The sequence below is a fragment of the Bidens hawaiensis genome, unplaced genomic scaffold, assembly GCF_021521415.1.
Source record: "Bidens hawaiensis isolate Kalapana, Puna unplaced genomic scaffold, B.hawaiensis_p1.1 tig00071308_1, whole genome shotgun sequence".
Lineage (NCBI taxonomy): Eukaryota > Viridiplantae > Streptophyta > Magnoliopsida > Asterales > Asteraceae > Bidens > Bidens hawaiensis.
This window is the reverse complement of record NW_027502470.1, coordinates 11,181-37,355: the sequence shown is the minus strand read 5'-3', so window position 1 is coordinate 37,355 and position 26,175 is coordinate 11,181. Positions and strand designations below refer to the sequence as shown.

The window sequence follows — 26,175 nt, the reverse complement described above, 5'->3', positions numbered from 1 at the left end:
CACTTCGCAATCGAATCTAATTAACACCCAGATACCAAAGTTCCAAACTTTATTCGAATAAAGCTTCAAAAAGCGAATCAAACGCAAAATTGGGCCGAATTGGTGGTGGGTTTGATTAATATCAAACGGGTCGGGTCGAAATTACCCGGTGAACATTGGTGGCAATTGAATGAAGTAGAGGTGGTGATAATTGATGCTGGAAGAGTTTGTGTGTGTAGAATTGTGGTGTAATTGGGTTAATATGTGTGAGTAAAGTGTGTGTTTTGTTATGGATTTGATGGAATTGTAGTGTTTTGAGTATGAATTGGATTGATTCACAGGCGAAAGAGGCAAAGATGGGGGCAGAAACCCACATATATAGAGAAGAAGAAGGTGTGTGTGTTTTTAGAGAGAGAGAGAGTGAATATTATTGTATGTAACTGAAAGAATACGGGGAAAGTGAATATAGTATGTAATTTTATGAATACGGTACTATTAGACGTGGAACCTTACACCACGTAAAACCAATTAAAATTAAGTAATTTTGATTAAAACCTCCTCGTCTATTTTAAATTCTTTCCATGTTTATGATAATTCCATGTCAACTCTTTGATCATAATGCTTGTTTAAATAAATTTCCATCCCAAAAACACAAAGCTTCTAGTTTTTAGAGAGTAAATTATTTTAGCTATTATGGTTGTACAGTGTAAAATGTTTTGCAGGTTTTTCACTATGATGTACGATGATTCATGATTCGAGTTTCATTTATTGAAGTAGTATACAGAAACTTAAAATCCATTAGAAAAAAGAAAATAATCCAACAAATTAAGTCACTTATGTAAGAATACTAATTGATATTAGTCATGCTGAGTTAAAATTCAAAAGAAAAAATAAAATAAGTAAAGAAATCGCAAGCCATTGAGTACGAACAAAATTCAAAAAGATGAAAAATGAAAGTTTTGTTCTTTGGTGAAATATGAGGAGAAGGTGCAGTTAACTATTTTCCACATTCAATGTTAGTAAATTAAGATTTCAATATTAGTAAATTAAGATTTTTATAAGAATAGAAATGATTTTAGATAGATGAGGAGGTTTTAATCAAAACTACGTAGTTTTGATTGGTTTTTCGTGTAAGGTTACACGTCTAACAGCACCGTATTCACTTTCCCCTATTATTATTATGAATGTATATGCACCTAGTTGTATGAATATTATTAAATGTATTATAAATTTATAATATCTTAATCGTAAATATATATAAACAAAACATTTAAAAGATTTCTTTCATCGATACTCTTTTTCAAGCCACCAACTTGCTTTTATCTGTAAATAGAGACTTTTCATGAATTTGACCCGAATCACGGGTATGGGGCTCACCAAACCCATATATAGTCCCTTAAACGAGTATAGCATTTTATTAAATTAAAAATTAATCTTACCAAATATTTGATATGAAAATCTAAAAATTAATATTTGATTTAAAAAAAAATATTGTTTATAATTAACAAACAATTTTATAGTAAAAAAAATAAGCGGGTTATGGGTCTTACAAAACCCATATAGCTTTTAAACCGGGTTATGGCATCTTATTTATTTTTGAAACCCGTTTATCAGCAAACCCTAAGTATTTTATTAACTTCCTTACAATAAATAATATTAAAATCCAAATAAATATATAATTATTATAAACGAATAATGTAAAACAACCCCCCTAATACGGAAAAATAAAAACTAGTAATTTATATTTATATTTAAGTAATTAATGGAGTTTTAGAAAATTAATTAATTTTTTGGATTTGAGTTTATATATATATATATATATGAGCTGTAACTAGGGTGAGAAAACATAATATGATTACGACTGTCGTGATTACATTACGGATTGTTTCAGAGTAATATGATTACAATTTTTTTGTTATGATTCTCGTGGTTATCAAAAACATGTTGCAAATCATTTCATCATGATATGGTTACGATTTTTATCAAGATTCTCGTGGTCATGAAAATCACGTTACAAATTAAAAATTTTTATATGCGTATCATGTTTTACTGTATGAAGTAAATAGTTTTGGTTGTTTTCATTGAAAAAACGCATATGATTATTCGATAGCATATGAGTAGGGATGCCAATTCTTTGCACGACATGGGGAAAAACATGTTTTAAGTCCGTTGACATGACTTTTTCTTTATTTGGTCAATCTAAACATAACTCATTTAAAAGTAAGTTGACATATTAACTCGTTTATAAGTTTTTGAAAAAATTAATATTTTGATTTTAAAAATAAAAAGTATTAAATTTAAAGGTAAATTTTAGATTTTTAATTTTTATATAGCTAATAGCTTGAGACATGTAAAATTTATGATAAAAGATTTTGAAAGATAATAAAATATTTGTGGTTTGACTAATATATGATAAAAGATTCTAATAGATAATAAAGGATTTCAAAATATTTATTCTAATTTAAGTGTATAATTTATTGATAGCAGTTAATGGTAGTGTTAGAACATTGATTAGTTATTTTAGATGTGAAAATTTTAATGATAAATTAAAATGAAATTTCGAATATTTATTTTGAGATTAACGGAATAGTAATAACTTTTTTCCTGGAAAGGTAGAATAATTATAATTTAATAATAGAAGTTAAAAGTAGTAATTGAAATTGGATTAATTATTTTAGATGTGAATATTTTTATAATTGGTTAAAATAAAATTCTGAAAATTTTTATTTTTAATATTAGAGGAATAGTTGTAGCTAAGGTGAGAAAACACATAAAACACGGTATATATCTGAATGTGCTTCTTGTGGTGGCATTATACGTTAGTGTTTGTAATTACTTGTTGAAGTTTATTACATGTGTGTTATTATGTTTTAAACTATTTATTAAGATTGTGGGTTACGACAGCAGTGCCGAACCATGAAAATATTATCTTCTAAACGTTAATAGAAATAACTGAATTTCCCCATGTTACGAAGGGAGGAGTTGATAATATTCAAAAAGTTGCACGAAAGAAAAAAAACCATAATGTAAACCCGTGCATTGTTGCTTTACAACTGTAATAACATATCATGAGTGCTTAGATGACTTGTATATTATCACGTAAAACTCCAATTTAAATGAAACATACATTAAAAATATATAAAAATAAGAACGTCATAACGATATATTTAAATTTTTAAAAGATGTCACATCTTAATTATAACTTATAAACAAAAACAAAACATAAAAACTTATGAAGTGGACATTTGACCACTTGTAATTGGTAAAAAAAAAAGAAAAATTGAAAAAAAAAAACATTTGAAAACGTCTAGGGTTAAATGATAAGGTTAGCTAAAATGGAGGGCTAATATCGTAAGTTTTGAAAGATTATATTGTAGCATCAAAACCATCAAAAATACCATTGCACGATATGCTTGTACATTGATTTTCCCCACTTGTAAGAAAAAATGTTTATCAGATTTTAATAATACTTATTTAGCAATATTGACTGATAACAATTCTTACTTATTTTATTGTTACTGGCGGTTCCAAATTTAAAAAAGTTGGTCCCCCGGTGGTCCCCCATTAAAAAGAACTTAACGGCATTGTACCTTTTTCCGAATTTCAAACTAATATTTTAAGGATTTTGATCGAAAGGAGGATACAAATCGATTGATGTAAACTTAGCTCGAAACAGTGATCCAAAAGACTTGATTTTTGTTGATTGTAAGTTCAAATACTCGAGTTGAAGCATTATTTTGTCGTTTTGGAGCACTGTTTCAAACTAAGTTTTACATCAATCGGCTCGTATCCTCCTTCCAATTAAAATCCCTAAAATATTAGTTTGAAATTCGGAAAAAAGTACAACGCTGTTAAGTAATTTTTAACGGGGGACCATTGGGGGCCAACTTTATTAAATTTGGGACCGCTAGTGACGATAAAATGAATAAAGATTATTATCGGCTACTATTATTCAATAGGGATTATTAAAATCCAAAAAACCAAAAAAAAAAAAGAAAAAAAACCAGCAGATTTCCTCTCACAAATCAAATTTTATAATTTGAGTGTATGTATAAGAAATAATATTTTTGATTGTTTTAAAAGAAGAAAACATATATGGTTATTTAGTAATATGTAAGTAATTAGAAAATCATGTGGCTTTTTTTAAATTGTTAAAAGAAAATCTTTTTAGAATATACAGAATAATACAAGAAGAAATTATATTATTTTTTTAACTGTAGAAGAAATTATATCATGTCACAGCTGTCAACTAAAAGATTTATTGGCATGGTTTGCAGTGAACTATGAGGATTTCAAATCTGGGTTGTGATTGTGCAACTAGAACAACCATTCACAAACTAAATAAAACCATGTTTAAGGTTCAAGTAATCCATGTCTACTCTTATACGATAAAATCGACTAATTTGTTGGTTGGTAAAATGACTACTATCACTCATAGTTTACTTTAGCCTACTTATCATGCAAGGTTAATATTAGTTGTATTTGCTTATAACTTCTTTTAGCATGATTTAGATTTGTCTAGTAGTGTGCAAGTAAGTGTGAAGGTAAACATGACTGTAAATATTTAATCCAATTATTGTAATAACTGACAGTCTAGTTTTGACTTTCTTATAACGATATCCTTTTATCATTGTTTATAAATTAAACCACTTTATATAATATATTTTAAAATATAACATTTTCTACATTAATCATCATTTTTTTTGAACGACAACATAAATAGCATCTTACTAATATATTAAAGCAAGATAATTCTCTTCACATGTCCTTATTTTAGTCTATCCACATAGGATTCCATGTAATCACATTTTCATATAAAAAATTTCCACATATTCACAATTATTTAATCCACTAAATTAAAATAAGCATTCCAATTTAATTCAATTAATTCTACAATTAAATCTATTTATTCAAATTAATGCAATTAACTCCATGATTAAGTCTATTTATTCCAATTAATAACCATTTTGTCAATGATTTAATTTACTCTTGAGAAAAAAAAGAAGAGCCGGTGAATGGTGATCAAACCGAATGTTCTTTAAGTTTCATTTATTTATTTATTAAGAAATGACATGAAAAATGTTATAAAAATATAGATATCTCTGAAAATTATTTATAAAAAAACACTCTAAAAGAAAAAAGAAAAAAACGTTTTTTAGAACAATTAGGAACATTTAAAAAAATTAAATAAAGCTATTTACAAAGAGATTTTCAAAAACTTAATGTGATACAATTTAAAGTTGGTATGTATTTGTAAACTTAGTTTTCAATTAATATTACAAAATATTTTACTAATATGTGTTTTTTTATTTTTTTTCAGGTCTAATGGTTCATTTATGTTATATTATTTCTTATTTATTGCATTGTTTATTTATAAAGTATTTTCTTTTTATGTTATAGATATAGTTTAACATCTTTTGTAACATCTGAAGGTAAAAAACTTATGTCAAATATTTGTGTTGACTGAATGCATAGTTTATATTTTATATTGTTTGTTGATATGTTTTTCACCCATGTGTAACACGGGTTATTATCCTAGTATATTAAGATACAATGATAAAAAAGAAACCTCCAATTAGACGATGAAGATGTCCAAACATCCAAGGTTACAACATCAAACAAGAGCCACAAAACGAACTAAACGCGACCAACAAAAACTCACACCAAAATAAATGAAAGAGGGGACTGGACCCAATCAGACCAAACGATTTTCTTGAATTTCAACCTCAACTTTATCTAGCCAAAAGACCTGCCATAATCTCTTCGACAGTGCACTCTGTAGCTAAGCACCGGCTGCTAAAAAATTTTGGCATTTCTCATAGATATAACGTTTATTATATGTAAATCCCATGTATATTTTATATAATATTTTATTAGTTTTGGTCGGTTTCTTGAAAGATTTGTATACTACTAACTTAGTTTTATGTTTTAGGTTTCGGGTTATAATTCCGGTGAAAAGAGGGCGAAAAACGAGCAAAAACAAGCCGAACCGGAGAACCGACGCGTCAGGAAATGAACCGGACCGAACCAGGATTGAACCGGACCAGACGAAGTAAACCAGACCCCCCTTGGACCAGTGCGCCACGCGACGGGGGAGAGGAAGCCCGCCGCGCCGCGCGGCGTGGTGTGGTGTGGCGGTGCCCGACTTCCAGAATCTTCCGTGTGTTGGCCGACTTAACCTATTTTTGGACCCTTGTTGCCTATATAAAGACCCCTAAACTCACCATTAAGGAGACCTTAACCCCACATCCGAATCTGGTGAATCCCGAGGCAACCGAGAAGAGTTTTAAGCAGCTTTGGAGTCGAAGAATCAGCTGGTGTTGCGCGCATTGGTTGAAGACGAAGAACACGGGTTTTATCTTCTGTTTCTTTCGTTTTCGTTTATTTTACACCATGAATTCTTGTTTGTTTGTTTCGTTTAATTTTAAGATGCTAGGCTAACGTTATAGACTGCCTAGGCTTATGATGAACTTATCTTGACGTTTTGATTTGATTTGGGATTATTAAAGTTATAGTTTTTATGACTTAGTAAAAGATTTGCTTATAATTAATTAATGCGTATGATTGCTTAGGATTGTTTGATGAGTTTTATTCCATAGTTTTCCTTGATTATTGTTTGTCATCTGATAGGATTGCTATTAGGTCAATTACTCTGTGTTCTTGATTATTTTATGATTTGATTTCGCGATAAGATCATAGGAATAATATTGTTAAATAAACCTAAGTGAGCTGCTAACCTAAAATCTGTAAAGTGCTAGGTTATTGATAAGTCTTTATTATTTAATCTTGCTAGATTTAGTTATTCGTAAGGAGTCCGTCTAGGGTTGATTATTTATTATTGTTTATCAAATCAATTAATCATAGTAAATTGCCTTTGATTTCCACGCTGTAAGGTCGGATTTCGTATAAAGGAACTAAATTGTAAACAAATTGGGTGACCGTAAGCGAACTTGATTTTTAATACTGATGTGCGTTAAAACTTGTTAGAAATCCATAGGTTTTCTATTGAGAAGGGTCAGGGGTACTATTCGGGTTTTCTTTTAAGTGTCTATTTTACAATTCCAGTCCATAACTAAATATTTTCCCGAGTCAAGTCATTACTGAAATTCAAGAGAGTCTAGCCTAGATAGTTTTCTCATCATCATCATATTTTCACAACAAACTTTGCTTTTGTTTAAATTACTTGTTTTCTTAATTAGTTTTTAATTATAGTATAAATTAGTATTTTAAATAAAAACCCCCCTAAACAAATATAAATAATAAGTCGTGTTTTGTAGTCGAGTCTAATTAGCTAGTAAACGTAATTTAAAGAGTCTCGTGGGTTCGATATCCGGACTTACTTAGTTGTACTAGAGTCGACCGGTTCACTTGCCGGTTAGTAGTTTAGTCGAGTTTTAAGAATCTAGAATTTATTACTTAGTGTCTAGATTAGCGTAATTTAAGTTAATAATATTAAACTACCTTTAACATATCACTCATTTTCCAAATCGACCAAATGGAAGGGTAAATGATGGCGAGCAAAATCCTTTTACCCAAACTTGAAGACGAGTCTTTGGCCACCTCTAGTAGATGAGCAAACGAATCAAACCCGGTCATATCGCAACGACACCAAATTGAGATAGCCCTCCAAATAGCCTTAGCTCGAGAACATTCAATGAACACGTGTACCATCGATTCCTCCACAAAAGAGCACTAGGACAATAAGGTGAAACAATGCTCATACCTCTAGCAGTTGGATTAATTGAAATCTCGGAATCAAGTTAAGTATAAGTCTCCACACAAAACAGTTGATTTTAATGGGGATCTAAACATCCCAAGTGCTCGCCAAGGAATGTGGCTAATTGCATATAGGCGAGTATTACATTATTTTAAGCTATAGGTTTTATCAGGCCAGTTTGACAAACTTATAATTTTTGGTCCACAAGATGATTCAGTAGAAGCCTAAAACTTCCGTAACTCAGCATGCTATAGTTTGTTGGGATATTATAGTGTAGAACCCAAATATAATTTCGTAAGATGGTTATCAGCTCATAACTGAACCAAATGATATCACTGAATCTATAAATGAATCAGTTCTAAGCAAAATCTATTGGTTACGAATCCATAATTAACGTTTTAGTTATCATTTTGGTTTAAGACCTAAAATCAAAACTACATTAACCTCTAGATATTTCAAGCAAGCCAATTTCTTTCCAAACATTCTTTTTGGTTGAACAAGTTAAATTTGACCCATTTACTCTATTGAAACTCTATATAAAGTTTGGCTTGTTGCATTTTACATGTTGTGCTGGATTGGTTGTCTATACATAAAGTCAATCCCATCAATCAAGAATAAAATCATCAAATGAATTGTCACATGTAAGACTTTGCTATTGAGTTTCATTGATATCATAAAAGAAATGTTTTATCTGTCTCGTGTAAATCAAACATGTTTCTAAAAAGAAATAATGGTAAAATGTTTTACTTCTTTCCTAGTGACAAAATAAGATAGTATAACTCAACCATGTCACCATCCGCAATTCTGTATTTTGTAACTTCTGTAAATTCATAACTGGAACATATGTATTTATGTTTTTAAAGATCTTTAATTTTCTTGAAATTTACCCGTGTTTATCAAATACGTGGTTAAAATTTTCAAAAAAAAAAGTACAATCAAAATAAGTTTTGATCATTCGGACAAGAACGCCAAACTAGTTTCGGTGTATAAAATTCAAATAACATTGTCTTCTTTTACCTTATTTAAATTCTTAATTTTGTACCAAACCAACAAATATTTCTAACAAAAGTACATAAAGTCAAAATACCAGATTATGCTAAACTTGATAATATTGTGTTTCATATTTTACAAGTTACTTGTATTTTAATTTGTTAATTATGTAGAATTTCATATAAAAACAGATATATATCAAATTAATTGTGTCAATAATGTTTCATAAGCAAAGCGTGGAGAGCACGTGCGAAAGTAAAGCGTGGTAGAAGAAAAGAAAAAAAAACATAAAATAAAAGAGTTTGATAGCAGGAAGTCATTTGCTCAAATGCATGTGGGTAGATAGCTTACACAAATAGCTTTACTCCACGTGGCATCTCCCCGACAAGTTTTCATTATATCTGTCCGTACACGTGTCACTTGTCTTGCACCTATTTTCAACTAATATTTTATTACTTCCTACACCTATATTACCACAAAAATAAAATTAAAGTTTTTCTTTCTATCTATCTAATATGATAACAAGAAACAAATAATTTCAAGTATGGCAATTGGCCTTCTCATTCGAGGCTTAGAACTTAAGGTTTCAAGTTCAAAATATGACACACTTGAATTTTAAATCAGGTTTTCTTATAATGGAATGAGCTTCTTCTTTAATAGTGTTTTTAGGGTTAGAGTGTCAAATCAGTATGAATAGTTGACATCCCATCTATGAAATGCTCACTCGGATATTAAAGATAATTATAAACGTTGCTAAAAAAAAGTAATTTCAGTTATCGGATATAGTGCATGTATACCCATGTAAGACATAAATCATTTCTAATTTTCTATAATAATACATAAATGGAACATTTTTTATGTAAATACTTTTTCTCATTGTCTCATACATGGTTCTTATATTAATAGTGTTGCTAAATGGCTTTTCACACAAACTCGTACCATATTTTAGTCATGCGTTTTTATAATAAAATTCTTTCGCTGATAGTCGACAGAAAAATTAATTATGTTCGTGATACTATTCCACCTATGTTCACGTATGTACCAATACTGGCATAAAGAACTCATTTGCTATAAATATGTGAATCTCTTTACTATATCTAATTTAAACAGATACGTTTTCAGATATCATATAAGGAGAGAGGTCTTAATACTTTCCAAAAGGTTTGCTATCATCCTACTTATGTGATACCTTATGTGATACCTGACATAGAAGCTACCAAAGTAATGACATATGTCTTTTAGAACACCAATTCAATTGATGGTCGTAGTTGATTCATAGTGCCATGATCAACTACTCTACGAGTTTTGTGACACCTTTGATTTTGCTAACTATTGGGCTAGTAGTAGTTAGGCTAACCGTGAAAGAGTATTAAGTATATGTTGCTGCTGTCGGAGAAGTATAACTTCTTTGTTCAACATGGCTGCATTATATTTTGAGAGATGTTGTTTGTATTTCAGGATCTCAAAGTTTATATTAATTGCTAGCGGACTGGTTGAGGATATACACATGTACGTTTTAGACACACTCTTAATTACCACCAGCCATATTCGACCATTATCAGGGCCATCACCCTCCACTCACTTGACTAGAGATCATCTTCTATACACCCCCTTTTGTAATATTTTTCTACCAATAGTTAATAATGTCAAATCCTTGTGTCTTTAAACTTGTTGCTTTTGCGTGCATTGCAAATTGACTCATTGTGCCTTCTTACGACATTATGGGATATCACTTGTCTTTCCTAATTTGAATTCAGAAAAAGATTAGTTGTTCTAACAATAAAAGTTGTTTGATACACAATATGTGTTTTCAAAGTATAATAGTTTTTAAAGCATAAAGAAAAGTATTTTTGGGTCAAAACATATATGACCTATTTTAGCTATCATATATATAAATTTATATGACCTATTTTAGCTATCATATATATAAATTTAGATAAAATACAAGTTAAACAAATGCAATTTTTTTTAAATGGAATAAATCTATTTTAAATGTGCATCATGAGTAATAGTTTTCGAAAACCATAGATAAGCTGATAGTAACCCTTAAGGGGGTCAACCTCCAAGATTAATAAGAAAAGAAGAAGACAAGATTTTTGGAACAATTTTCTCTGTTTTTTTTTCATTAACTCAAACTTAACTTAAATACAAGTAAATGCAGACACTAATTAACGTGGATGCTAGAAACATGGAGATAATGCAAACATGTAAATAAAGTAAACATGGAGAAAATGCAAACGTGCATATCTAATCCTATAATGCATGCATGATTTTAGGAATTAATTGTAACACTTCCTCACTCCTTGTTAATTGAGTTACTGGGTCGGGTCTGCTGGATTGGGTCACCGGGTACTCGGGTCGTATCATAAGCATTCTTACACGTTAATAACTTCCGGCCATACTTGTTAGCCCTTTCTGAATTTTCTAATGCAATAAGCCCACTTACAAAAACTCAAGGTTCCTTATTAAGCCCAATAGATGCAGTTCAATAAAACAGACCACCCCTGCCGTACATAACCAATCAGCCCATAAGTGAGAAGCCCACCATACAAACTATACCATTAACAATTTAATACAGGGTCAAAAATCAAAATAGCTGTGAACTAATATTTTCTTTTAAAAACGTGATATAAAGATATCGGTAAAAGTTATATATTATAAACCTTCATTATGTTACTTTGATTATTAATTAACTAGTATACTAGAAATACATAAGTTTTGATTACATCGAAACAGAAGGCAGGCGGGCAACAAGCTGCGCTGATACCCCTTTTTGAATTGCAAAACCCAATCTTTTAAAAACTAAATTTGCTGATCTTGGAGTTACAACATTAATATACATGACCTGCTGAACATGGATAAGTAACTCCACAGCTTCAATATATGTAGTTAAGATTTACGCAATATAAGGCTATATCTTATCCACGCCACAACATTGCGTCGGTCCATCAAAAGGCCACGCTTGACCCTTCTCTCGTGAAGCCCTCAACCGGTGTGGGCTCTAATTGTTCTCCATCAAAATGCATAACCTTACCACTTTTTTTTAATTGTTCATTATATTGATTAAACTAGGCCTTAATTGTTTCTTTAAATAACTTGCTATCGGTATTTAAAAGAAAGAAAAAAACTAAATACGGAGCCCGATATGACTATTTTTATAAAAAGTCAAGTTGTTTTCAAAAGAATAAGTTTTTATACGGTTAGCGGTTTTGACATATACCTGGAATGACATTTCGGACGATAAACAATTGTTTAATAATAATTGGTATTAAGTGTTCAAAATAATCTATAAAATATATTAAAAAATCACTCACTACACCACACTCAAACAAACATCTAAGTGGAGTGTGAAAGGTGAAACTATTCAAGTCAATGTAAAGTGTCGTTAACGTACTTTTGTACCCCCTTTCACATGACCATAACACATAGTCTAATAATGACATAGTCATTAAAACTAAAACTTTTAGTATCTTTCCTTTTATTATGCTTATATTCACATGTCCTTTATGCACCAACACTCAGGTCCTATTAATGTATTCATACGTGCACCTTTCACCCTTCTAATTGTGTTTCCGCATTTCTTGTCAATATTTTTTAAAGTTGATTCTATAAAATATGTAGAAGTATAATCAAATACATAACGATGAAATGATGTCGGATATACAGAACTGCCAAACATGATATTACATGATGTTTGTAGAAGATAGAGATATAAATATATTGCATATTTGCATGCTTTGCTTAAAAGAAATATAAGCTTACAGAAAAAGAGAGTAAGGGCGTTATTAGATTGTTTATTTTGACAAGACATAAGCCCTTACTAGGGTGGTTATTTTCATTTTTCTCATACGGCACCTCTATCTATCGAGTAAGATATATGTATCACAAACATTGTATTCTTACAACGTGGCATTATCTTGTTGATATCGGTCACTAGATTAACAATACACATACAATATCTAGCAAAATTCGATTAAAACATCGTAGACAACATTTAGCCACCATTCCCAGCTAAACTAATATATTTGAAAGTGCAATCGTAACAGGAAGGTTTTAATCTTAGAGACACAACTTTAAATTCATTTTATAGGGTAACAAGACTAAAGCCTTTTAATCGAACAAAATCGAACACATTAATATCATAAAATTTTGCAAAGCTATGCTCTGAATTTTTGATAACCCGATAGTGTTACACAACACCACTCTCAAGATTGACCTTACGAACCAACTATAAATAAAAATTGATCTTATGGGATTGGTTGTAAAGAGTTCATATGATTAAATCATCGTTGTTGATAAATTGCCACTGATTTTTATTAATCCCTGTGTGTGTTTGTGCTCAGATGAATTATGAAGATGGTTTCTTCATCCTTAAAATTTGAATAATAGTCAAATACATGAATATTACAAGGAATATGTGTACATTCGTGTATGATTTAATTTGGTATTACTTTATAGGATACTAACTAAATTTTGAAATTGTTCCAATCAAATCACTCATAAAATATTTTGTTATAATCAGGTCACTAGCTTTCTTTTTTATTCAATCATAGATTTTTAATCTGTATAGCAGGTTATTTAGGGGTTTTTTTAAATAGTTTGACATTACATAATATTTTTTTAAAACTTGAAAAAAATAATAAAAACTGAGAAAAATAATTTTTAAATTGCAAAAAAAAACACCCATAAATTTGCTAAAGAAAAAATATATGAAAATTTTTGAAAAAATACAATATAATCAATATGTTCATATTTTTTTTTGTATCAAAGCAATTAATAATTCTACTATTAAATATTTTAATATCACCTATCTTTTTGAATTTTTTCTAAAAAAATGGTGATTTCTAATAAAAAAATTGTAACTTAAATTTTTCTACTTTTTTTTCCTGCCATTTTTAGCAATTTAAAAATTATTTTTCTCAATTTTTACTAATTTTTTCAATTTTTTAAAAGTATTTTGCAATGCCAAACTATTTAAAGAAACCTTTAGTGACCTATTGAAACAAAATACTTTATAAGTAACCTAATTGTAACAATTTCAAAACTTCGTTAATATTTTATAGAGAATAGAGTAATACCATTTAAATTTCAACAAAACTTACATTTTATTGATGGTATGCAATAAAAATGCACGCGAGAATAGTTTTGCGTAAGATATCCAACTATACATGCGGCATAACTACAGAAGTATATAGACTATATAGCATGTTTAAAAGGATTAAAATCTAACAGTCGGATTTCATTTTCTTCTATCATTTTAGTTTAATATTTTATTTTACAGTTACGGTTTTGTTAATCGGTTTTTCTGCTCAACCCCACCAAGAACTGCTTATTTAATCGTTTTAACGTCTTCCGGCGAGCTAAACCTTACCTTTTTCTCATCTCGAATAAACTAAATACCTTGAGTAAAAGTATTAAAAAAACAAAAATATTTATAACATTGCTTGAAATATAGAAGCATTTTGCCTTTCAAAAAAAAAATAGAGAGAAACATTTTATAAATTACCATTAAAACGTTCCCAGATAATTAAATGAGGAAAAACAAGGCCAATATGTTGGAGGCCAGGGGACTTAGAGCATTCTCATCCAACCCCTCATATTATGTGAGGTGTGTTTTTATAATTTAGAGAGTGATTCAGGGTGTTGTGAGTGAAGAGTTTTTATATTTTAGAAAAAATAGTGATTTTTCTGTATATTTGAAAAGTTACTGTTCATCCCCTATAATTTTTTAATATATTTTGAAAGTGATTGTGAGTGAAGGAAGGAGAAAAATTAATGATAAAAGATATAAAAAGTATTATTTAATTGAAATGAAGAGAGAAAATAAAGCGAGTTTTAGTGTAATTTTTGGTTTGGAGATAGAGGATGGGATGAGAATGCTCTTACAAATGACTTAAATCTAACATGTTGCTTCTGCTTCAGGAAACTGATGATGGTGCCACGGTTTCCGCCACCTCGTTTGTACGGTTATCGGAACCTGGTAGACGGTTGAGAACCTGATCAATATTGAGGTTAAACTCGTGTGTGCGAGAGAATATTTGTTTTAAATAATTTGGTTCGATAATAATAGTTTAGTAATCATATCTTCTATATTAGCCAAGCCGACCCGTTATAAGTTTTGGCGGGCTGAAAATTCTACCCGTCTTGACCAACCATTTTGCTTACCTCAAACAAATGCCAAGAAACAAATGCATCTGTGGCTGCATATTTCAGTTGTTCTGCTGACAAAGGATTTCTTTCCCAATTTCCTAATCTAATCTTGGAGGGTTTTAGAACCTGTTTGCCGTTAAAATCTTGGTCAGAAAACTGTATGATTAATGAGTCAATGCATGCTCAGGTTGAAACGCATCAGGTCGCGTTAATCCACGAACACTTTTTGTCCATTTTTACAAATAAATAATGTGCTGATTATGGTAATAAAAACTACTTTATTACAATTTAATATGAATCATTGAATAAAAGCGATTTAGACAGTTGTAATATTTGAAAACAAATTTGAATGACTTTCAACCTGTTTTGAGTCTTTTGACCCATTGGCGTGCTCCCTTGAAAGCAACATATTTTTATTTGAGATAAAACAGAAGTTCATAATAAACCAATTATTAATATAAACGTGAAAAAAACCCTACATTTTGAAAGAAGTATAATGATTCACATTTTGATGATAAAAAAGGGCGTATATAAATTTAATGTTCTGAATTTGCTAATGAAAACTATACTTGTTAAAATAACAATCAAGGTTTTTTTATTAAAGCGACTTAAGATGTTTCAACTTTCAAGCATCTGGTAACACTTTAAAAGTGTGACGTTTGACCAGTTTGACATGTTTGACTCGTCTACCGTATGACCTGTTGGAGAAAAAACACAAACCAAAAGAAACCCATTTTGACCAAACTCGGAACGGGTTGAAATTTCTGCCTTTAGTAAACTTACCTGCTTACATGTAAGCTTTTCGGTTAATGATGAGAGACCCCACATCTTAGGCTCTCCACCGAGCTTTTTATTGGCTAAACGTGACAAATCTTCTAAAGCGTCTACAGACACGTTATGATCATTAAAGACCTTACGAGCATCACCAGCAATACCAACTCCAACCTATTCATTTAATAAAAATCGCATAATAATAACAAAAAGTAACACTCAAATCCACAATATTCACAGTTCACTGACCTTTAGAAACCTAGAATCCCCAAGAAGAGACTTCAAATTTTGAGGAAATCCAGAATGAATAACATGCATTACATGACAACAGGCTACATCGGCACATATCTGTAAAACTGCTGCTTTGGATTGTGCTGCACCTGCAGAATTCATATTATTATGCCTATGAAAAAATTTTGCATAGACCACAATGAAACAATATAAAATATTCGGTTAAGACAGCAACCTTTCTTGAATGTTGGTCTCCACTCAATGTCAAATCCAATAACAGGACGGTTGCCATCACTGTTCTTAGTTTCAAAAAATTTTAATAGCTCGTCTGCAGCTTTCTCCACCTCTGAAAATGTTCTGCTGTACACGATATGACCTTTGAAAGTCATTGCAGGATATCTCATCTTTGATGTAGCTGAAACAAGAATCACAAATAAGATGCTCAATATTGTTGATATATCCATAGTTATTAAATGCACTAAGCGCACTGAAGGCGCATGGACCTCGCCTGGGGCCTAGGCGAAAGGGGCGAAAAAAAAGGAGGGCCTGAGAAAGAAAAGGCACACTTAAATAGAAAAAAATAAGAATATATGTATATGAAAAAATCATATTATTCTTCAAATAAAATATATAAAAGCTATTATATAACATATAATATCAACTAATTAGTACCAAAAGTTCTAAAATAGTCAAGATTCAAATGCAATTCCAAAACTTGAATAACAAAATGTTCAATGTAATTCCTTTGACCTCTCCTAGGTCTAAGTTTCAATAGCACTCCTCGCGTTTCTTCAGCTCGGTTTATCTTCTCATGTTCGTGTCGTAGACAATGCCGAGGCGCTCACCTAGGAACTAGAAGCGTATTTATTGAGCATCACTTGAAACATGGGCCTAGGCGCTGGAAGCGAGGGCTTTTAATAACTATGGATATATCACTCATGTATTTGCGTATTAATATAATTATATAAGTTAGCAATCATTTCGTGTCACAAATGTAAATGAGTGCAATATGATGGCAATCATTTAGCCATGTGAACTGTAACTCTACAGTTGTTTGTTCTACAAAGTAATATTGACTTATTCACTTTTGAATCTTTATTAGCCATAGCCGTAGCCGAAAACCAAACTAATTCGAATTAGAAATGTGTGTGACCGAACCGAATTCAAGCAGTTTACTCAGTCAATTCAGTTCGGTTTTCCAACTAAACCAGTTACAGTTTGGTTCAATTTAGTTAGGTTTTCCGAATTAGAAATGTGTCTTTCAACTGATTTATTCGGTTCGATTAAACCAGTTATTACTCGGTTAATTCAGTTAGGTTATCCAAATTAGAAATGTGTCTAACCGAAACACTTACTGGCAAATAATAAATAGTTAAATACCTAATAAAAACAAAACTAGCATTATGAAACAAATTACCAGAGGAGGTGAACCGGTTTCGAGGGCACGGCAATAAAGCAGACGAACTTGAGTCACCAACCGGATTACATTCACGTGAGAATTTGAACAACGAATCCGGCAATCTCCGGCGTGTTTTAGGCCGATCGGCGACGGGAGGTTTCCGAGATTCGAAAATAGCGTCGATAGATTGGAGTTCTTCTTCGGTGAAATCAATATCCCAATCGGAGCAAGGGTTTTCATTTACGTGGCTTTCCATCAACACGTAGCAAATGTAAAAATTAAGATTAGGGATGACAATGGGTCGGGTTTAGTCATTCCCAAACCCATACCCGATTACGAAAGCTTGATCCAAACCCGTCGGGTTTTAATCGGGTAATTACCCGTCGGGTTTCAGGTTTTCCCATTAGGTTTCGGGTTTCCGATCGGGTTTTGTCAAAATACTCATTGGGTATACCCGGCCCAAAACCCATCGGGTTTCTGTCGAATTTTGACAAAAAATAACTAATCAATTACAAATAATGATTACCATAAAATAAAATGTCTCAAATAATTGCTATAACAAGTTTCAACAAATAATATATTTAAAGTATGCTATATATAAATATAGAAAAAGTTATGTCGGGTATATCGGGTATATAATCGGGTAAATGGGTTAATGTTATCGGGTAATCGGGTAAATTGCAAATCCCAAACCCGTCATGAAATATTTCAAAACTAATTCCAAACCCGTCCCAAACCCTAATGGGTCGGGTATTACCCGTCCCATTTATGTCCGCTTTTGGGTTTTCCCGTCGGGTTCGGGTTTCATTGTCATCCCTAAATGTAATCGTCAGTAACGGGTTTGTACCCATCAAGGAAACGGGCGTGTTTTAAGTAAGTGGGTAGGCGGATGGGTGGGCGGGCTTTTTTATTTTATTTAATTTTTTTTAAGAAAAATCGATTTTCGAAGTTCACACATACAAAAAGACTCGAAAGTCAAAAACGTGGTAACGAACATAATAATAATAATAAAAACAATTCTCCTATACTCTTTCTTCCTCGCTACAAGGCAACAGCTCGATGTCGATATCCAAAGCATTTAAGACGGATATAAGGTTGGGTATTGGAATGTGTATGAATTATTTTTGAAATTCCGTGAGTGTGTTCATTTAGTGACAAATACGTGATTTTTCGACAAAAGAGGCAAAATGTGGTCTGTCAAAACAAAGTTGTATGAAAGAATAACAATAGTAGAAACAAATTAAACTAACATGAATAGTTAATTTAACACAAACATTAAATTTCAAATATAAAACAATGAAATAACAAAAGATAAGTTATATGTTGCTAAAGTAAACTTAAACGGTTACAAGTTGTGTTGTTTAATGGTTAGTGATTTGATGAATACTAGTTCGGAAAGATAAAAAAACAACCCTCGTAAGGTCACAGAAATGTAGCACAAACAAGAGGAAAATGTTTCTACTTTCTAGCATGTTATCCAGATTCAATTCTAATTACGTGGGTTTTTTAAGCAATATGATTAATACTTGTTATAATAAAGTGTATTTAACATGTTTAGAAATATACTATAATATCTTTTTTAACTAAAACAAACTATTTTACTTTATTAAATATGTTTTAAATAAATATATTAATAACTTAATTTTTTAAAAATAGACCCAACTCATTGACATCACATATGACTTAAAACATGTATGGTTTATGACTCATTTTTAATCCGCTATTTAATAAGAATTTTTCATAATCTTTAATTAAAATTTACACGGTCGCCTATAGTTATGATTTAGTAGTCTAGAAGTAGAAGTATGGTTAGTATTTAATACCCCTATAAAATTTGTGCAAGATTAGATTTTTGCATATCCAAAGTCAAGTCAAAGTTAAGTGGTATTTTGATGTAAGGTAGCGTTTGGTATGCAGAAATAGCAGAGAGAATGGAATGATTTATTACGTGAGAATGAGAAAAGTAGTGTTTGGTTGCTCAATAGAATGGAATCATCCATTACACATGGAATCTCATTCCATCAAAACCATTCCTTCCCACGCCCGTTCTTTTTTTTTCATTCCATTCCTCCTTCACCCTACTTTCTCAACAACATCACCACCTAACAACAACCACCACAACTACCATCGGCATCACCACTACCTCTGCCGCCGCCACCACCGTCGCCACCGTCATCACCATCTTACCACCAGCGTTATCATCGCCACCGCCGTTGCCAACAATGTCGTCGTAACCATTGCAACGATTGTCACCGTCGCTGCCTGACCATCACCGCCATCACCACTTTCGTTGCCTGACCACCACCACCATACCATACTACCATTGCCATCACTATCGATTCTACCACCTCCACCCCTACCGCCTGACCACCGTCACCACCATTTTCGTTGCTGAAGCTACCACTATCGCCATTGTAGGGTTTTTTTTTAAGTATTTTGAGATGAATGCTTTTATTATTTCTATTTCATTCCTATAATTTTTTTTGAATACCAAACAACATAAAGTAATAATTCATTTTATTCTCATATGTTAACCAAACACGACAAATGAATGTAATGATCCATTCCATTCTTTCTCCCATTCCATTTCTCCTTCATTCCATTACCTCTAACCAAACATACCCTAAAAGTTGATATATGTATTCATAGTTTGCGTTGTCTATCAAAGCTAATATTTATAAAGTCTGTTTAAAGGGTAAATGTTATTTCGGAATTTGAATATATACTTTCTTTTTACATATCTTAGTTTTAGATTATAAGGATATTACAAAAGAGTAGTTATAAATCTTAAAAGATCAGCTTTGTGAAATCATACTCAAAGAGGTTACTTTTGTAAATCAGATCTTAACAATAAAAAAAATCTTAAAATAAATGAACATCGTTATATGTTTTGCAACTCAATGTAGTTGGACCACTTGGTGGCTACTTTTATTGCTCCATGGTCCATATTGACGTTGTGGACTTGTAGATGCAGATTTTAAAGGGTGTCAACATAATGTCACTATCCTGAGTTGGTGCGTTGGTGGGTAAGGGTAAACTCGTCCTTTATCTCACCAACCCCCATGCTGTTGTTGAGACAAGTGAGGCCCATCAATATTCACATCGTTGCATTCTTATTGGAGCATTTGTTTTTAATTATAGAGAAAATGTCCATATTACCCTCAGCGACCAACCCCACCTCAAATGGATAACGTACCTATTTTGATGGTCGACTAGTGAGATTCTAGTTAAGGTTCATTTGTCACTTATATAATGTGTTATGTAAAAGATTATTAATATGACCATAAATCCATAATATCAATCACATTATAAATAACTAAAACATTTTTAAGATTGAAATGGAAGCATAAAGAAGCTTTTAGACTTTATTTATTTTATGCCAACAAAAGAATAAATCAAAACCATAAATCCCTCTCATTCTTTCCCTCTTTTTATTTTATTTTATTTTAAATTGCATGTGTGCACCATGTATTCATAACTCCTTAAAGGCTTACAAGTTTAGGTATGCAAATAAATATATATAAAATAAACTAGAGACGTGCAAGTTAGGCATGACGAGAAGATATGCACCGATGATTTCATTGTATATAATAATAATTATATTAAATAAAAAAACTATAAAAGGTTCTAAAACATTAGCGTTGCATCTTACATTACTCCTACATGATTTAGTTATTGTCCGTTAAAAATAAATGCTAAACACTGTTGACATTTGTTAAAATTGTATGTTTCATAAATCATAATGGGTACATTTTCTGGAAATTCCATTATCAATAAATATAATTACATGTTAATTAATTTAACCATGATGTTCATTGTGATGGATTTATTGATTTCTTATTTGTTTAGTGAAGGAAGAAAATGTATACAACAATTGTTAATATATAAATTCTCCATCAGCAATGGTAATGAGTCAAATACATTATCTTAACCAAAATAACACACCAAACATGTTTTGTCTAATGGCATCAAAGACGGGGTTAAAAAGGCCAGTGTTTTCTCAGAGACGGCCCTGCTGATTCATCATCATATAATTTGGTTTGATTTGATTATAATTGCTTCCACGATAGAGGTAATTGAATATCTGTTTAACCATATTAGTTGAGTTCGGATTACAAATGCATATTTTTTGAATCGGTGGACAATATGACTAAACTTGATGATTTAAAAATTTGGATGCAAATAAGCCAATGATATTCTAAAACCTTTACATAATCATCTTAGTTATAGTTAATATGAAAAGCAGCTCATATTGCATGGCATACAAAAAAGGTAAAAAAACAAACCAAAAGGTGGAGAACATAGATCCAGAAACAGATCTCGGTTTAAATAATAGAAATCTTGTATAAAATTAAGAACACAGACTGTCGGTGATTTCATTTGGGAATTATTAATTATATATTTATCAAAAATATCTCATTTTTGCCGGATGTGGTACGGAAATGCGGGTACCATGTTTACATGCTACCTCTTGGTTTTAGAATAAATGTAAAGGGTGATTGTAACTTGTAACTGGATTTTGAAATTGGTTGTCATGGTCCCAGAACTTTAAGATTGAAATGTTTTGTTGGTTAAATATTTACGGAAGCAATGGTGATTGGTGGTGATAGTTGTTTATGAACTAGGATTGAAGAGGTAGGTCCCAGCAGAGCCCAGTTGGACCCGCAGGACTCACCTTGAAGAGAGACGTCTGCGCAGAAACCAACTGGATCCGCAGGACCCACCATGCTCAGAGACGTGACGTCCTTACGCGCAGTACGTAAGCTGTTCCCGCAGGAAATGCCTCCCAATGGTGAAGTACTCCGCCTGTTCCCGCAGCTGCGGATACAAGCCATCAGGGAAGGCCACCCGCGCAGAAAGGCTACACGCACAAGGCACTTAGCTCTCAATAATTCAGTAGTCACCTGAAGGAATGAGCAAAGCCGGGAACAATCCCGCACAAAGGCGGGAGGGGGAATACTCCCGCCCAAATAAGCCAGTCCGTACGATACTGGAGGATCTTTTGTACTGTACCTGACGAGGTATGGGCAAAAGATCTGACCAGAGATACGACAGCTCATTGACAACAGTATGGCGAGCAGCATGCTCTTGTACTGTATGTCACTATTAGCCGCTGCCTACTCACCAACTCCTGTCATACCACGTGCATAGCCGGCAGTTGGTGGAAAAGGAATAGTACACAGCAGGCCTGGTCACTGTCAGCCGCTGCCTACCCACCAACTACCAGCATGGCACGTGCGTAGGCCACAGTTGGTAGAACATGAATACTATTCAGCCGGCTATACCTTCTTGGAAACCTACCTTCGGCTATAAATACCCCAAATGGTATGATCATCTAATCTCATATTGTATCTTACATCATATACCTGATATCTGCTCTAGCAATCTCTTAATATATACTTATATTCAAGAGCAATCTAGTCTGATTCTCACGCCGGAGGGTGGTCACAAGGAGGAACCCCCCCCCCTTCTCAGTGACGAGCTCACGGTGTCTGTTTTGCAGGTTATCAGAAGAACCATCTTTGCCCGATCTAACCCCTCGTGGGAAACATCTATTTAACCCCCAGATTATCCGTAATCTGCCCGGGGTCGATTAGTGTTTCTTCATTGGCGCCATCCGTGCATAAAAGCTAGAACTTCATTTCTTTTCAGTTTTTTCAAACTTCTGGAAAGATGGTTAAAGAAACTCCGGTAACCACAACCCCAGCTACTGGGGGGAATACCGGCGACTACACAGTTTTTACGAACACTACCTCGGTTACCCAAGCTGGGGCAAGTGCAGTAAATAATCGCTCACTGGGATTCACCGATACCCAGTTAGAGAGACAACGAACGAGGCTCCCCCGCCAAACACTCGATGAAGTTAAAGCGTGGGCGGAAGCACGTCAAAAAGAATTTCAAGCTGAGTTGGATGAACGCTTACGTTCACTCCAACAGCCTGAGGAATTCGGAGAGTACTGGGACAATGATTCGGAGGAATCCGATAGTGACGCAAACCCTCGTCATAGGGCGAAAGGGAAGCGTAAGGAAACGGACTCCCAACCGAAAAGGCGTTTTGGAGAAACCTTCAAACCAAAAAACGCAGGTGGAAACCCACGTGACTTCTCCAAAACATTTACACTAACTGCTGCAAAGGCGGGAACGTCCAAATTTGCAAGGGACATTGCGGAAGCAATCGTCCCGAAAAGTGCCAAACAGATGTCCAACATCGGCACTTACGATGGTATATCCGATCCAGACGATCATTTGAACAGGTTCATAGCGGGGGCAACCGTCAGTAGTTGGACGGAACCTACGTGGTGTTACATGTTCCAAATGACGCTTGTTGGGCCAGCTAGAGCGTGGTTCGATCGTCTACCGGTCAACCACATCTACGACTGGGCAGACTTCCAACAGAAGTTTAGCCAACACTTCAGCCAACAAAGAAAGTATACCGAAGAGCAATGGACAATCCTCAAATGCATTCGAGAGGAAGATGAATCTTTGCCAGACTTCATCACTCGCTTCAACTCAAAGAAGCTAAGTCTGGGTAATATTAGCGAAGATCTTGTTCGCGTTGCTTTTATCCAGGGCGCGAACGACCCAGAGCTCATCCGCACCTTAATGGGTAAATATGGCATGCCATCCACATGGGATGCCATCATGACAGCAGCTAAACGCTTTGCGGAAACGGAGAAGCAACTGGGTAGAGATCTCCCCCAGAGCACAAACCTCTACACCCAGAAAACAAGAGAAAACAACGTCCTTACCGCCCGACTAAACAAAAAGCGGAAGCTAGGCATTTGGCAGTCAAGGGTAAACTTTGACACCTCATCCGGCTTGCAACATCGGTTAGGCGGAAGGGATAACGTACAGTCGAACCAGAACTCCAGATGGACGCCACTCACCAAAAGCGTCACCGAGATATTCGCCACTGAGGAGCTCCCATGGCCAAAGGCTCCAATAATCCGACATCGTCCCAATGCTGATCGGAGCAAATACTGTGACTTTCACAGGACAAAAGGCCACAACACTGAAGAATGCACAGACGTAAAGGACATGGTCGAAGCATTTGTCAGAGATGGGACGCTCGCGCACCTCGTGGCGCAATGAACGCTGAGCAGGCTGATGCGTGTAGAACCCCAGTTGGGGAAAACACGAATAAAATTGCAGCTTCAATGTTGGAGACTACATACTGCGTAAACAACGAGATCCCGAACCAGGTGCATATCGGCTCGATGGCACTCCCATCCCAACAGCATGGAAGGGAGCTCAATTACACAGTTTGCATGTAGATCAATTCCAAATTTGTAAAGAAAAGGCCCAGAGCCACTTATAATGGAAATGATTCTCCTTAGAACATCGACGCTGATGATTTTACATTTATACTTATGAACTTTCCACACGGATATGCCGGTCTTCACCGCATACATAAGTGTGAAAGTCGTTGCGTGGGGAAGGCGGCAAAACCCGCATAAACCCAAAAAACGGCAAACCTTCACGCAGGTCAGTCATAGGTAAACTTTGGTCATCCAACTAAATGAAAGTGCCGGTCCTAACCGCACAAATCATAAGAGGAAACCGAACCTATTGACAACCGCGCGTCGAAAGGTTAACTTATTCAAAATACTAGAAAATTTCTAACAGGATGAGGAAAACCTCCACGCAGGTTAGATGTAGGTAAAGTTTAGCCATCCTACTAAGTGCAAGTGACGGTCCTACCCGCACAATCACGAAAGAGGAAGCAAAACTTCAACCTATTATCTACCACGTTCAAAGGTTAACTTATTCTAAACACTTAGAAATTTCTAAAAAGATGAGGAAAACCTCCACGCAGGTCAGATATAGGTAAAGTTTAGCCATCCTACTAAGTGCAAGTGACGGTCCTACCCACACAATCACGAAAGAGGAAGCAAAACTTCAACCTATTATCTACCACGTTCAAAGGTTAACTTATTCTAAGCACTTAGAAAATTTCTAACAGAAAGATGAGGAAAACCTCCACGCAGGTCAGATATAGGTAAAGCTTAGCCATCCTACTAAGTGCAAGTGACGGTCCTACCCGCACAATCACGAAGGAGGAAACAAAACTTCAACCTATTATCTACCACGTTCAAAGGTTAACTTATTCTAAACACTTGGAAAATTGCTAATTTAAACTAAAGTACGCATGAGCAAGTCATACAACGTTTATAAAGCAAGTCATCCAGTGAAAGTAGCGGTCTTACCCGCACAAAGATTTATATTTCATAATATTCATTACAAGAATGGCCGGGTAACTACCCGCCTAAAAGAATATAAATCTATACAAGCTAAACCTATCCTAACAGTGGGAAGGGATCTTCAGGATCAAGCTTCAGGACCACTTCCACTTGGACCAGCACCATCAGTAGAGCGTGGCGGTTCAAGGAAAGCTTTAAGGATAGCTAGCCCATCATCAGCAGCAGCAACTTCGTTCACCTTCTCCACCACCGGATGCGGGAAGGCGGCATACTGATTCACTGCTTGGTCATAAACAGCTTCAGTATCCACATCATACAAAGGGAATTTGGAAGGCGGGATGCCTTTCTCAACGAACCCTAGACCAAGCAGGAAGCCGGCCTTTTCCCCATCCTCATGAGAAGCGTTGAGGGCTGCGCTCATGGCATCGTCGTATGATGTGTCCGAGAAGACTCGATGCACAACCTACAAAAAAAAATATACAAGTATCAAAACCTTTTCTATTTTCAAAGAAAAGCGTGAAGACATTATGAAGCTAAGCTTACCTGAGACAACGCTTCTCGAAGAAGCCATTCCTTGGCAACCAGAGCCTCCTGGAGGGCAGCTTGAGCTTGGTTACGGGCGCGTTCGGCTTCACTTTTGTTGAGGTTGGCAAGCAACACTTCTTTAGCCGCAGCCTCTTCAACGCCCTTTAGCTTCCGCTCAGTATGGTCAAGCACCCCCCTCTGGTCCAAGATCT

At 33.8% G+C, this 26,175-nt stretch overlaps 1 protein-coding gene across 1 annotated transcript; it reads right to left on the bottom strand.

Moving 5' to 3' along the window:
* Positions 1–14,591: 14,591 nt before the first annotated feature.
* LOC143605763 (3'-5' exonuclease-like) lies at positions 14,592–16,302 on the bottom strand. Its single transcript, XM_077081757.1, has 5 exons — positions 16,074–16,302; positions 15,857–15,987; positions 15,620–15,781; positions 14,852–14,962; positions 14,592–14,682 (listed from the first exon to the last, which is right to left on the bottom strand). Exons 1-5 carry the CDS (start codon positions 16,300–16,302, stop codon positions 14,605–14,607), a joined length of 711 nt encoding a protein of 236 aa, XP_076937872.1. The 3' UTR covers positions 14,592–14,604.
* Positions 16,303–26,175: the final 9,873 nt, after the last annotated feature.